Raw genomic sequence first — 15,757 nt, 5'->3', positions numbered from 1 at the left:
GAGTTAGCCAATTAAGGGGTATACAGTACATCAAAAGACTGGTTAAAACAAAAATGAGTAAATACAGAAGTCATAAAATCCACTAGGAAGGAATAAAATACACTTCCTTAACTAAAAGCTGCTTTCTCTTACATTAAGAACATTATGTAAAGTACACAATTTTCTTCAAATGCACACTATAACATCTGCGTTGTTATGACTGGACTTTATTTATTTTTTTAAGTAAATGGATATTTAACAGTATTAACAACAACACTGGGCTCACCTATGACAAATTATGATCCACTCTAATATGAAATCCTGGCACTTCTACTGGTTGAAATCCCTACAACTGACAACCTACTGTTCTTCTAAGCCTTTTTTGGGTTACAGTGGATGAAAAACCAACATAAAATGCTAGTTAAGGATATTTTTTATTATGTGCCTTATGTTTACATGCACTATGGGCAAGATTGATGAAAATGATTTATAATTTCAGTACAGCAGCAATGTGACTTGCTATGTCACTTGGTTCTACTATTCTGCATTCACTCTGTCAAAGCTGGTAAAACTATTTCAGGTCCAAAATGTGTCATGGTAATATTTGTTTTAGATTTAATGTAAATAAATGTTTTCCTCTATTTCTTTCTACACATTGTTGTGTTAACCTTTTCTCTAAAACAATAGGTTTACTCTGTGACTCTCAAATTAAAATCACAGCTTCAGTTTATATACATATAAAAAAAAAACAACTTACTGCTAAATCCAATGTTCCAACATATACCATCATTGGGTCTTTCAAGTATGATCTTGCCAATCGACGAACTCCAGGTGGCCAAGTTGCACTGTTGGATGAAAATAATCATTAACTTTAACCTATGCCTGCCCCAATTCCCAAAAACCATTCACATTTTAAAATATAAATTGCACAATTTGACTTAACTAAATATAGTAACTAAATATAATACACAGTGGTAAAAGCAAGAGACAATATGTATAATATTTTAACTTTTTTGCTTATATACATGCTAATTTACTTAATACAATATAATCATTTTACAAGTTAAAACAGTATTTCAGAACAATCACATTATAATAATTCCACAGAAATAATTTTTCAAATTAAACAGCCAAGTTAAACACACAAGAATTAACATAAGACTTGTCTGAGGTAACAAGGCTACATGCATTGGAAAAAACAATACCGAGTTAAAAGAGGGGAACATGATAGAATGATGAAAAGGTAATAACCAAAACATTAACAAATGATAACGATGGTATAATTAAATTGTATCACTTTACAAAAATGTACAAGGGAAAAGGAGATGGACATAAACAGGTATGAGACATGTGAAGTAAAATCAGCAACACAGTGAACGTGGAACAAACACTTAAAGTATGAAGGAATTAGAAAAGGTTATTAAAAGTTCAAAAAAGGAAAGTCTCTTGGAAATGAGACTCTCAAACAACTTCTATGTGATCTTATGGCAATTAAATTGTATTTGACTGCTTTGATTATAAAAATAAAGGCTTTAGAATATAGAAAAATTAGAGATAATACACATCCTCAAAAATGAAAAATTTAAGGAGGCATAAGACTAGTGTTCAAGTCATTTGTTCTGCAAAGACAAAATAATACTAAGGATCTTTCCAAAATGAATAGAAAAAAGTAAATCAAGACATTTGCAATTTATGGGAGGAAAGCAATAGAAGTTATACTAATTAACAGACTTTATAAAACATGCATAAGACGGAGATTGGAAAGCGGCTTTTGTCAATCTAGGTTTAAGAAAATATTCAGAAAAGTGGCACGTTTTCATGTGGAGCATTCATTTTCTGCAGCATATACAAAGTGTCAACCCATGTGAGTCAGAGGACCACTTTCTAGGCTCAAAAGGTATAAAGACACCTTCTGGTCAGAGGTCTGGGACATCCCCAGAAGGAGGCGTCTCATTTGGTCACTGATTTTTCTATAGAGTGGAGCTCCTAAACAAACACCCACTCTACCGAGCCATTGAACCACAAAAGCTGAGAAGGTTGTATTCTCCAAGTTCTATTATTTTTTCTTTATTTTATGCCCTTAAGCGCCCATTTGTCCAGACAAATGTCAGTTTAAAGGGGCGACGCAGCTGGCATGCCAGCTTTCCTTTGGAATTCTCCTATGTGTTTTACTAGTTCACAAGGCATATTAAAAAAGAATATAAACATATTAAGTGAGCATATACTGTAGCACTTGACAGCAGAATGAGACAAGGATGCCCATTTTCAGCTGTAAACACATAATAAAAAAATATCCTTTTTGTTTGTTACATTGACCTCTTGGCATGTTATATTAGTAAAGAACTGAAGAGTCAAGGCATAGGGATTCCTGGGAGTAACAAAATAAGCTAAATATTTCCTTATATATATATGGATAAAAACAACAAACACATCTAGCTATTTATTAATATCAGGGTTCTAATAAGGAGTGGGGTCACCTTTTATCTTTAGAACAGCTTACAAATAAGTCATACAAATCCTGTATGTAACACTACTAAAAATACTCTGAGGCAAGTCATTATATAGTAACCAACTACCTATATCTGAACAGGTGATCAGCCCAAGGTGTTTAAATCAGAAAGATTGGAGTGTGGGAAATGAACAGGCTTCAAATTCCTGCCCTATCTACTTTTGAGCATTGGGACTGAAATTAAAGGGGGAAAATGCCAGGGATATCTTCCGATTTTTGCTCCTGTCAGGAAACAGGGGGTTTATGACACTGCTAAACTGATGTTGGATCAAGATAAAGTTTTTGTGCTTTCTCACACTGATGGACAAAAGAAAAAAAGTTCACCTCAAGCTCAGATTAAAAAAAATATATACAATTTCCAGACTTGGAAAAACAAAGGACAAAAACAAACCTGAGCAACTACAATGTAATTCAATAGGAAATGGGAAATTAGAAAGATAATTAAAAGCAGTGAAATATGAAAAGGAAAAAAGAGAGAAAATGTGTATCAGAATTAAATGCCTAAAAAAGAATTTGGGCTACACTTGCAAATTTGGAGTTGACACAATCACTTTCTTTTCTTGCAGTCTCAAAGAGGACACATCCCCACCTCTCATTCCAACCTCCCTTCCTCATTCCCCCAGGAAGACACTGGCATTGGTGAATTGACTGCCTGAGAGTGCAGAAATCCCCTGTTAAAGACCAGAACAATTAAAACAATAGTTTTAACAAGTAGCCTTCCATAAAACAATAAATATTTAGATGAGCTAAACTTACTCATCTTACTTGCCAACAGAAAGAGGTGAACTCCTTTGAGGGGACAATCCCAATGGATCCTTCACATTGTCAATTAAGGATCAGAACAGTAAACCAACATTCCCCCCCCCCCCCCCCCAAAAAAAAACATTATTGAAGGGAAGAAACACCACTCACACACTAAAGAAGTGAAAAGTCTTAAAATTGGATGTCCAAGTCAGCAACCCATTTAAAGTCCAGTTTGTTGAAAACTTAACACATGCACCAACCAAGCCACACCACAGTAGATGTGAGCAAAATAATGAAACAGAAAAAGGAGAACATTTTAATATAAGGGCATAAACCCCCCTCTCACTTATTCATTCTCTTCATCAATGCTTCCAAAATGGCTCTACATTACTAAATTTGACTGTTTCAAAGTTCTTTTATTATAATAATGAAATCATTAGTAGACTACTGAGCCATAATTCCATTAATTTCATACCAAAAGGAGATAGACTCATAATTCCTTTGAATGGAGCCTAATTGTATAAATTGGGAGAAGAACCAGGCGTGGAGAATGATGACACACCAGTATTTTACCTTGTCATTACAGTCTGGCGGTCAGATCGGACATCAACCAAAATCTTCACGATTTGTGGTTCAAAGCCCATGTCCAACATCCTGTCTGCTTCATCCAAAACCTAAAACACAAGATTCAATAATTCACTGGAAAGAGAATCTAGTGAGGGGAATAAAAATGAGCAACTGCACTTTAAGACAAATACATTTTATAGTCAGTAATATGATCAGTATTAAGATTAATGCTGCCCATAGCTTATCTTACTTCCTTGTCTTTTTCGCCATTTTTTCACTTTTATGAGAAAAGGGGGACATGGACACAGAAATAAAATTTAATTAAATTGCAGCTACAACAACAAGTTAAATGTAAACCTCTTAAAAAATTTGCCTAGGCTGGGATTTGAAGTTAGAAATTCAAATATGTTGGGAAGAAAACAGAACCACTTTTGTCACTCAAAAATATTTACAAGGAATGCAACAATACCTTTTATGACAGCTGGAGACATCACAAGAACCAATAATTTGGCACCAAAGTTCCAAAAACGTAGTAGTACCAGCTTGTTTTCAGCATTGACAGAACTGAGAAAGTTGGTACCATGCTCATGTGTGACTGCAAGTAGATAAATTACTTCGGAAAGCACAATAATGCATGAGAAAAACTATTTATAAAATAGCTCATAGCGGTGATTCTACAGCACCACATCAACATGTGTCAAAAAAGAAAAACAGCAGATGTCTGCTATATTATGCGGTTATGTTATTTTATCCATTCGAATGCAGCAAAATTCTGTCCCAAATGCTTTTCAGGCTTAAAGCCGTACGTGCAAACTATACAACTTAACACGAGAGACACTTTGTCTTAACTGTATTGATGTGGAATTCTGAGCTCATGAGACACTCTGCTTAACCGTATTTGATAGAACTACAAACCCAAGAGAAGTTCAGGGTTATTCAGCAAGAGGGTTATAGATTAACTTTGTTTAACTAAAACTAAGCTGTGCTAAAAACAACAGTGCTTATTGATGACTGAAATACAATGGTACTGTCCATATTAGCAATGTGTAATTAAAGAAGTACCTGTAGAAGAACAAATAATAATGGACCAAAAATACACATTTGCATTTCAGTTTCATGGATGTATGAAGTCACCATGGACACCTTGGCTGACTATTTTTCTAATTTGCCAACTACTTTATGCCTTGAGGAAGTCCATGGAGTCGTTTAGGTAAATTAACTAGGTCACTGATTTCAGTATAAATTCAAGTTTAAATTGTTTTAAACAAAATAAATCATCAGTATAATAAAATCAGTTTCAAACTACCTTGTTTTCCAGTCTGTTTAAACAAATCTATCTTTGCGTGTACTCATGGTATAATTAGTACTTTGTAACATTTATACTTGCATTTTATCTCAGAACCTGTCACAGTGCTCTCTGCCTGCACTCAGTGAAGAATGCTATACAAAAATAAACTTTAATCAATTCAGTTATTTCCTCCAAAATAATTTTTCAATTTCAAAACACAAAACATAAGGACTATCACTGGATGTATTAACAGCACATTATTCTTCTATGGCATGTTAGAATCACAACTCAGAAATTCTGCAAGTACATACCAAATATGTGATGCTTTTCAGGTTTACAAAGTTGTTCATTTGAAGGTCATGGAGACGACCAGGGGTTGCAATTACAATGTCAACACCTTTGGTTACAACGTTTATTTGTGAACGTCTGTCCCCACCTCCATATATGCAAATACTGTTAACAGAAAATTGTAAAAGTACAAAATTTTAAAAATGCCTTCAAAAGATTACTTTTTAGCTAGATTAATTTATTGCATATGAACAATTCTTGCTTCTCCGTAATCTGGTAGTGAACAAAAATCCAACATTAACTTATGTAAAGTACACTGCAATGCATTACCAATGCTCCAATGTTTAGGTTTACTGTTCCATTAACCAGCTCCCTATCAATGCTACTCCCCTGATCCTTTTACCTAGTAAACTTTATCTAAAGTCCTTCTCCTCTTCATTTTCAAAGACTCGATACGTAGATCTCATAGATCTTGGCCCAAATCCAATCTAAAGTTTTGGATGCTATCAACAGACTTTATATCTTTGGTATGCTACATATTGTTCTGACTGAAAATGGCAGAAGAAATGATGAAACAAAAAATTTTAACAACACAAGGATCTATAAAGATCAATTTACTTAGCGTCAAAGAAGAAACACTAATCTACTGATAACTTTACAACTACAAAAGGACCAAAAAACAACTTGATTTGTAAAGTTGAGTACATTCCAACAAAACTCTACAACAGCTTGTAATTTTTGTGATACATGTCTAAGAAATTGTGATAACAGAGAAAGATGCAACTTAGGATAGGAAAAACATTCAGAATAAAATAAATGTATTAAGATTAAAGTAAAATAGTTTCTTATGAACACTTATATAAAATACAGATAATACCTTTTAATTTCTTTGTAGCTATACTTGCTGCATTCTGCCTCTATTTGTAATGCCAGCTCTCGAGTTGGTGTAAGAACCAACATCCCAGGACCATCTCGTTCTTCTCTTGAACTTTTGTCACATGCAAAACAAAATATCCAAATGATGTTATGGTTTATAAATATAAAAAACAGTTAAAAACGCCATTTAATTTGTATCTGCAATTAAATTTTGAAATTGATAATTATATTCATGAGTACGAATTTTCCATATGTCACTGCAATCAGAGCCCATCTTACTACAAAATGACAGTTAAAGTGGGAATGTCTGTAGTTTACTACACCTCTTCCTGTGTTTAAGCACTGGCAAATGAGAGGATTAATCCCTGCATTTTTTTTGTCACCTGCTGTTACAATATTTATATATGTGCAAGTACATGACTCGACAAAACAAAACCAGAATAACAAGCACTTTAAAATTATGTCAGAATTGCACTTCATTAACCGTGCATGTATTTAACAAATTGCACACTTTTACCCATACTCCATAATAACATGGCCCTCTTCTTTATACCTCCTAAAACTGTGTGATTGTCCTCCAATACTGCAACCAGAAAATAGTGTTAAGTCTCAGCTTAGCACTGTGTCACATACACAGAGTTTTAATATCTATACAAATTAACTTTTATTTCAAAATTATATGTTAAAAAATAGTTGGAACTAGTTTTGGGCGGTATACCGGTTCATACCGAAAACCATTTATTTTTCTTATGATATGGATTTTTCTTATATCGCAACAACGGTTTAAATTGCCTAAACAACATTCGGAATGTGGCGCATCGGGAAACTGTTCAAGTGGGGCTCTTTTTCACTGCTACACTGCTAAATAGGTAGTGGTAGTGTAGGTATTGCATGGTGAAAATGGACAGAATATTCAGAAACTGAAGCTGACGATAAAGTTGAACATGAGGACACAAAAGAACTTTTGCCGAAAAAAAAAAAAAAAAAAAAAAAAAAAAAAAAAAGAGTTACATCTGTTGCCTGGAGATACTTTGGTTTTAAAAGGTCGGATGTGGACCATTATGTTTAAATGTGTAAATACTGTTTCTATACTACTGGATAATACTGCAAGCCAAGTTGTACTTGTTTTATTTGTTTTCAATACAGTGTAATGATATTGTCTGTCTATACCTGCATTGTTATCACTCTTTAATTTAATATTGTCTTTATCAGTATGCTGCTGCTAGAGTATGTGAATTTCCGGTTGGGATTAATAAAGGAAATGTCGAGAATAAAGTCTACATGTCGTCACACTATTACATAGTACCTAGGTACGATGGATGGATGCATGGATAGATACTCCCTTTAAGATTAATAAAGCATCTATCTACAGTATCTATCTAATGTACCTGGGTACTGTGTAATAGTGTGACGACATGCTGACTTTAATCTCGCCGTTTATGTCAAGATTAAAAGTCGACATGTTGACTTTATTCTTGTAATTTGTCATTAAAGTAGAACATCGTAAACTAAACTTCATCGTAAAATGAATATTTAATTTTCCAGATTTTCTCAAGCCCCGTCATGTTATATAGCACATTAAATGCTTTGTGTTAAGTGATCCCCAAGCCATGTTAAATCGGTACGTGCTTCTTAAACCGACTAAATTTACAGAGAGCAGGAATATCATGAAGTGAATGGATTCTGTGCGGTGATCGCGGCCTCCTCTTAGTGTGGAGGAAGTCAGTTTAAGAAGCGTAGTGATTAACAACTGGGTCGGGGAACACAACACAAAGCATTTAATGTGCTGCATTAACTTGACGGGTTTTGAGAAAATCTAGTAAATTAAACATTGATTTTAGGATGAAGTTTAGTTTACGACATTCTACTTTAATTATAAAATAAACTGAGAATAAAGTCAACATGTCAACTTTATTCTCGACATATAGTTTGTTTTTTTTCTTCCGTGTCCGTATTTTTTTTTCTTCACCATGGCCCTAATATGATTCCGTAGGGCTATACCACAAATAGCATTGTAAATGCAAGTTGCAGTTTTATTATTTATGTATATACAGTAGCTTAGCTTGAAGCAAGGTCCATATTAATGCAATTTGCCTAAATGATGGTTTAGTTGGTAAAGATGTCATCACCAAGTTGCACTTATTTTATTTTAATTTGGTGAATACTGTGTAATGCACCTAGTCTTGAAGTAATAGTGCAACTATCAGTAATAATACTATTAATTATTTTGTTATTTATTAGTTTAAATATTATGCAGTTTAATGATGGTAAAGTTGTTTAAAAAGTCACTTTAACGTGTCAGTGTACAGAGATTGTTAACATTAACAGAAAGTAGTTGGTTTACAAAAAATATTTACTATTTATTCCTTTTCTAAGACATGTTCAGTGCAACTTTTGACAAGCACCTCTGAATATTTTACTGTCTAAATGCCTCTTTGGATGGTTGAAAATATGTTTTCAAAATTATAGTTTAAGTTTTTGCAAAATGTGTTCAATAAAAAGGTTCTATATTTTGACTGCATCTGTCATGCAATGTGATTCCTTCTCTTCATTAGTGTCACCTCCTTGAAAACTATCACTTTATGGGGCCATGCAAACCTGTATTAATACTTGTGTGGACACATTAAAATTTTTTTGTACAATGCTCATGACAGTGGAATAGGTTATTCTTCGACAGTTTACTGCAGTAATTGCAGTGGAAAATGTGGTTAACATCCACTCATGCATGAGAAAAAAATACCATTGAATACCGTGAAACCGGGATAATTTAGAAAAATACTGCGATATAGAATTTTGGTCATACCGCCCACCCCTAGTTGGAACAGTAAAAGTCTTTGTTAGCAATTTTTTTTTTCTTTTAATATAAACACAAAAAGGCCTTCACCTCCTTATACCCATCCTTATTATTTTTATGCCCAGCTTTCAATTTTCAGTAGTTTAGCAGCCTAACTATTCTTAATCATGAAGGAAGTTGAGCTTGGAGCATGAGATACATACTTCTAGCACATCAACACAAATGCCAGCATCAGGAAGAATGTGTCATTTGGTTATCTTCTGACAAATTCCCAGTTTTAGGCATCAATTTACCCAAGACAGCACAACATTGTGCTCTCCATATATTAGAATGGCATATTAAGAAGTACCATTCTCAAAAAGTATGAACTAGTATCCAAGCAAAACCAGATATCAACACCTTTTAAATGTTAAAATATGGGAACTGTCAAACAAACAATGTGTACAAAAACAATTTTAGTTAAAAGTGTGACTCAATGCTACTTACATAGGTTGGTGATCCAAATGAATAAAACCAGGGAGAAGATAAGCCAATGTCTTTCCAGTACCAGTTTGGGCAATGCCAATCAGATCAAATCCTTGAAGTACAACTGGCCATCCCTGAGACTTAAAAAATAAAACAACCCATAATTAATCTTCTTTACTAAACCATAAAGATTTGAAGAATCAATGGTGCATTTTCTAAAGAGGATGAAGAGCACCCAGGTGCAATCCACACCAGAGAAATGCTGCATGAAACTTAAATTGCATAATTTTTAATTTGGGGGATTAATTAAAAAAAATTTAAAAAGTCCAAAATTTACAACGGGTCGTAATGTACAAGTTTCAAACATCTGGTAACTGAAACAAACTGAAAAATGGTCAGATAGACAGCTGAATTTACTTAAAATTTTGCAGTTTTGTTTCTGATTGCATTTTGTAAACATTGATACACCAGTCATTTCCTTCAAATAAAAATGTAGACAAAATACAAAAAAGTGATTTAGTATAGTTGCTTTGACTGAGTCATCATTATTTCTTTGATGTGGCAAGGCTGTGTCAAATTAGACATATCTATATCCAAAGTACTGCAGCATTCTCCACAACAGGAAGCACTAAAATGAGCTTAAAAATATCCTCAGAAGCTCAGCTTAATATATACATACACTGTCTTGCACCCCAAAACACAAGGCAGAGTCTCAGTACTTTAGCAAAACCAGCTTTATTGAAACAGGAACAGCATGGTACACACACACACACACACATATTTTATATATATATATTATATATATATATATATACACACATACATATACATACACATATACACAGGCTGGAACACCAGCTGGTTTGAAACACCAAGGGACATTAATCTTCCCCGACACACTACAGGGAAGTTCCCATGGGTTGCTACAGCATCACAAATCCCTGTAGGGCATGTTGGGAGTTGTACTTTGGAGCAGCCTGGTTGGGCACCGTGGGCACTGCCAGGGAGTGCTGCAGGTACAGCGGAGACCTCTGTGACACCACTTCCGTTGGTGCAGCCGGAAACACTTGGAGCACTTCCGGGTGCACTATGAAAGAAGCTGCCTCAACACTTAGTCGGAGAGCCAGAGTCAAGAGATGAATGACAATGCTTGCAAGGAAAGAAAAAGACAGGGTGGCTATGTTGTACTTAGTATAAAGCACCACCTTGTGAAGTAGGAAAGAAACAGAAAACACTTCCACACTGAGGAATTAAATGTGTGCTGTGTTGAACTTGTGTCTCAGCTGGTCTGTGTCGGGAAGCTGTACCCTCCCTGGCGATTACGATTTATATTTATATATAAAATTATCTTCATTTGGCTGCTCCCATTAGGGATTGCCACAGCGGATCATCTTGTTCCATATCTTCCTGTTCTCTGCATCTTGCTCTGTTACACACATACATATACACACGTCTTTTCTTTCTAAAAATCACTTTTTTTCATTGTCATATTTTATTGACATTTTTTTTTCACTTGCAATTCAATTTTAAGCTACCATTGTTAAGATGCCATGCTTGGAAGTCACGATACAAGACATAATTGGCATAAGGGTACTTAAGCTGGCATCATGCAAGAATCACTGCCAAAGTTTGTGGATAAAAAAACAACCTCATAAGTGCTTTTTAAGAATCTTCTGTATTCTTCTTGCTAAGATACTATGACTACAGTAAGATTTTTATAGCATACTAGGTTTGTATTCCTTGTTTTGTCCCTTTTCTTGATGTTTTTGGTCTGCCAATTCAAGCTCTGGTAATACTCCACTGTGTATGAGTAAGAGTCAGTTTTCAAGCATGACCTTATTTATGTTAAAATTTTCAGTAGTAGAGAAGGACAGAAAAGAGTCTTTTCAGTGCCATAATCTTTTTGTAATTAATTTGTGAATGGTACAATCTTAAAATGAGATTTTTTTTTGTATGCTTTGTTACATGTGCTCATCTTTTTAAAATCTTCTAACACAAAAAAAAAATATGCTGGTTTCACATTAGACTAGAATTTTTATCTAAACATTCTTTTGTTTTAGAGGTCTTGCAATGGTTTATTGTTTTGGTAAATGATAATTATTTGAATAATGACTACAATCTTAACAGAAAAGTTAATATCTAGAGTTAGAACAAAGTATGCCAAGGAGTCAGTGGCAACAAATAGTATCAGCACCATTATTAGTATATTTAAAATAGTCCATAAATATCTTAATCACCTTAGCAGACCAGCTATCAACTTCAATCATTATTTATTACAGACAAAAATTACAGGTCAGATAAAACTAGATGTTACCGTAGTTCCCCAGCCTTGGTAACAACTTTAAAAGACTAAACAGTGTAATGATTATGATAACTGTCAAAAAGAGTGGGAAATAGATGTCTGAAACACACAAATTATTCTCCCATAACCTGTGTGTTGGTATCCGGTACTTATACTTGCATACAAATCATTAGTTTATGCAGACTTACCAAGGCAAACAAAAAACACCTTAGCAAATTGAACTAGCAGTAGTAATAATATTGGTCCAAGTACAGAGTACAAAGAAATTATAGTATTCCCTCATAAAAACACACACTGTCACTCTCATCTTCCCCTACATGTCATGAAACTGTCTAGTCCGGGGTGGGCAATGTTGGTCCTGGAGAGCTGCAGAGGCAGCAGGTTTTTGTTCCAACCCACCTTCTTAATGAGAAGTCAATTATTGCTGATGAAGCATTTATTGCTTAAGTGACATTTTGATTCTTTATTTTAGTGGTCTTGCTTGTTAAGAGTCCCCAATCTTAATTGGTTATTTCATTCTTAAACAGCTGAATTCACAGTTTTAATTGCTCCTTATTAGCAATAAGATGTAAATGACAAAGCAGCCAGCAGGTGGGTATTTTTCGTACGTCGCTTAAATCATCCGAGATCAGGTGCCTCATCTTGGATAAGTTAATGCCGGTGTCACCGGGATAGGTTGGTTTTTCAAACGCACCCGTGTATTAGATTAGTCGAGCTGGATCTAATCATACGAGATGAATGCGCGCGCTGATTGAAAAGCCCATATATATATATTGAGTCTAGAAAACATGATCAGCAAGTCTTTGATAGGCTGTAACAAAATGACCAAAGAACGGGCGCATTTTTTTTTTCCACACACGCGGCGCAAGACCTTTTATTCGAAGGACATGAAGAATTTCAAGATTTAATATGCACAAGGTAACACTGCAAAAGCAGCCCAGACCAGAAAAGACGACTGGCAAAAAGTGGCCGACGAATTAAACGCAAAGTACTGTGCATTGTACTTACTGAATGCAGCGTTTCATTTCCTATGTGTTAATTATTATTTAATATGTCATAATTACAGATCAAGCGTGAGCACAAGGAGAACATGGGAACAGGTTAAAGTGAAGTACAAGAATATACTTCAAACTGGTAAATATTGGTATATAACTATTTAAAGAATTGTTGACATAAAGAATCATATATAATATAAAAAACATTAATTTTAAAGCTAATAAGAAGGCAGACAAGCAAAAAACAGGTGGAGGTCCACACGGTCCAGACCTAACCCCTGCAGAAGAGTTGGCTCTCCAGCAAAATGCCCATCGCCCTGTTTCTGAGGGCGTTCCAGGGGGAAGGTCCTCCTCAGAACCAGTGGCAGGATGCAGTGGTCTTTTCATTTCAGGTAAAGGATGGTCATTGCATATATTTGTCCTCCATGTGTGCCATAGGTATGTTCCATATAGCCCTCTTTTTTGTTGGGTCAGTTGCAGGGAATGTCATATCCCTTGAACCTGTGTCTGACCAACGAGATATTGACGAAGGTCAAATATTTGATGAAGACACTGTGTCTGATTATTCATCAGGAGGAAAGGTACATTTTCCAAATAATGTTTGATCAAACTCCACTCTGATCAGTCCCATGTGCCCCAATCACATTTGGAAATCCTGGTAATGAGAATGTTGGGCTGATTGTGAGATTCTTCATGGAACTGTGGGTGTTTTAGCCTGTGTATAACCTACCTGCAATGGCATGAAACGCCTCTTTTATTGTCTGCACATGCAGGTGTCCAGAAAACACTATGAAAACCCGAAGGAAATATTTCAGAGCCAAACAGACTTTACAAATTGCCTGGCAAACTGCACTTTACTGCATCGCATACAGTATATAAAAAAGTGCCGCTTGTAAAAACCTCAAAGCAATGCATACTGTCTGTGTGGTTGTGAGAGCCCGACTTCGCCTAGTTTGACTTCGAATATAAGGTGCTAATAAATCTTTGAGGTACAATATTCCCCATCGGCTAAAGCGGTATCTTTCGAAAAGAATTTCCTCTGGGAGCAATAAAGGATCTTGCCGATCGCGCAAAACTTCTCTTCTTATAATTTGCGCACCAATATCAATTGGTCGCTCATTCATGAACGGTGAAGCCATGACTGGATGGTTTCCACGCACCGTCACTGATCACGTGTGTATTCTAATCCTTGTTTACGTAGAACAAACCTGCTCCGAGCAGGTTTGCGGATTAGGATGTGTTGCTATGACAACACTTCCAGCAAGAGTTTCGAAAAACTGACAGATCCAGGATCAGGCCAAATCGTCAACAATTACATCCGGATAAACAACTAATCCATGTACGAAAAATACCACCCAGTTCTCCATCTAGCTTGTTTTCATTTACATCTGTGTGTGTTCATCTTGCACTGTTTGATTTAATAAAAACACTTAACAGAAAATGTGACTGACTGACAATTATCTGTTTAAGGCTTCAAATCATTTGGATTATATCCTTGGAAAGGAAAAAATCTACGATATAAGAACCTTGCATTGCAGACTAACAAGCCATAAAATTAAATAAGGTCTAAGATTGGCAAGGATTGGTTTCTAATTAAGCAATTGGGTTGGAATGAAAACCTGTAACCACTTCGGCTCTCCAGGACCGACATTGCCCACCCCTGGTCTAGTCCATCCTTACAACTGCAAGTTCACTCAATCAGTAACATTAGTCTGCTGCCAATAGCCAGGTTTATGAAAAGCAGCCAAAACAAGTCTGAGGATTCTCTGAAATATACAGTATATTATAAGGGCTCCAAATATGTCCGTCATCTATATATAATTTACTAAAGCAGCCGACCATGGGCAGGCAAGACGCAAGACAGAGCCCCGCCCACCAACAATTCACTAAGCAGCCGACCATGGGATACGCACGACAGAGCCACACCCATAGCAGGCAGCCCAAGCAGCCAACCGTGGGCAGGCAGAGAGAGACACACACACACAGGCGCGAGAGAGAGGGGGCTGGACGCATATGGCAGAGACGGCAGTTAAAGAATGCACTAGGCTTGATTTTATTTTCACTTCTGTTTACAGCGATTGGTTCGTAGCGTGCATTGCTGCAATGTTACTTTACTTGGTGGTTTATTAAATTACAGATTTTTCAAATGTTCATTTTTTTCCCTGTGCTTAAAACTCAAAAAAAAAAAAAAAAAAAATGTTTTTAACGAGCGTTTCGTAGCGCTATAGCACAAACTCTTGCAGTGTTAAGTTTTCCTCAGTGTTATTCAATGTTTTTACATTTAGTTTACGATTACGCTGTGCATTCTATGGTATACTCTTCTATATATATATATATATATATATATATATAATTCACTAAGGCGGCCGATCATGGCAGGCAAGACGCAAGACAGAGCCAGTTTTCTGTCATGGACAATTGTATGTTGCTCTCTCCAGAGTTCCATCTTTTCATTCACTCGCAGTTGTTTCCTCAAACCCGCCCCATTTGGACAACTGTGTCTTTCAGGAAGTCTTCACCCATCAATAAATAATTATGCGGCGTATGCTATGCCGCGGGTTGGCTAGTATTCCTTATTCCACGACAGTTTTCTAAACACTAAAATACATGGCAATGACTGCATAAAGATTTCCTATTAATCAGGATACATACAGCGCATCACTTTTTCCAAATTTTGTTATGTTGTTACAGCCTTATTCCAAAATGGATTAAATTCATTTTTTTCCTCAGAATTCTACACACAACACCCCATAATAACAACGTGAAAAAAGTTTGAGATTTTTGCAAATTTATTAAAAATAAAAAAATTGAGAAAGCACATGTACATAAGTATTCACAGCCTTTGCCATGAAGCTCAAAATTGAGCTCAGGTGCATCCTGTTTCCCCTGATCATCCTTGAGATGTTTCTGCAGCTTCATTGGAGTCCACCTGTGGTAAATTCAGTTGATT

The 15,757-nt window shown here is 35.6% G+C and overlaps 2 protein-coding genes across 2 annotated transcripts in view; one reads left to right on the top strand and one right to left on the bottom strand.

The window, feature by feature from the left end:
- LOC127525979 (uncharacterized) overlaps positions 1–15,757 on the top strand; it is a 340,677-nt gene that overhangs the window by 285,834 nt on the left and 39,086 nt on the right. The window lies entirely within an intron of this gene.
- The window catches only part of ddx43 (DEAD (Asp-Glu-Ala-Asp) box polypeptide 43), a 62,061-nt gene that overhangs the window by 11,644 nt on the left and 34,660 nt on the right, over positions 1–15,757 (bottom strand). The window contains exons 7-11 of the mRNA XM_028820367.2: positions 9,532–9,650; positions 6,253–6,363; positions 5,399–5,540; positions 3,806–3,906; positions 737–824 (exon numbers count right to left, since the gene is read on the bottom strand). Of these exons, the coding sequence (XP_028676200.2) occupies positions 737–824; positions 3,806–3,906; positions 5,399–5,540; positions 6,253–6,363; positions 9,532–9,650 (561 nt within the window). The remainder of the gene's footprint in view (positions 1–736; positions 825–3,805; positions 3,907–5,398; positions 5,541–6,252; positions 6,364–9,531; positions 9,651–15,757) is intronic.

The sequence above is a fragment of the Erpetoichthys calabaricus genome, chromosome 15 (assembly GCF_900747795.2).
Source record: "Erpetoichthys calabaricus chromosome 15, fErpCal1.3, whole genome shotgun sequence".
Lineage (NCBI taxonomy): Eukaryota > Metazoa > Chordata > Cladistia > Polypteriformes > Polypteridae > Erpetoichthys > Erpetoichthys calabaricus.
This window is presented reverse-complemented; position numbering and strand designations above follow the sequence as displayed.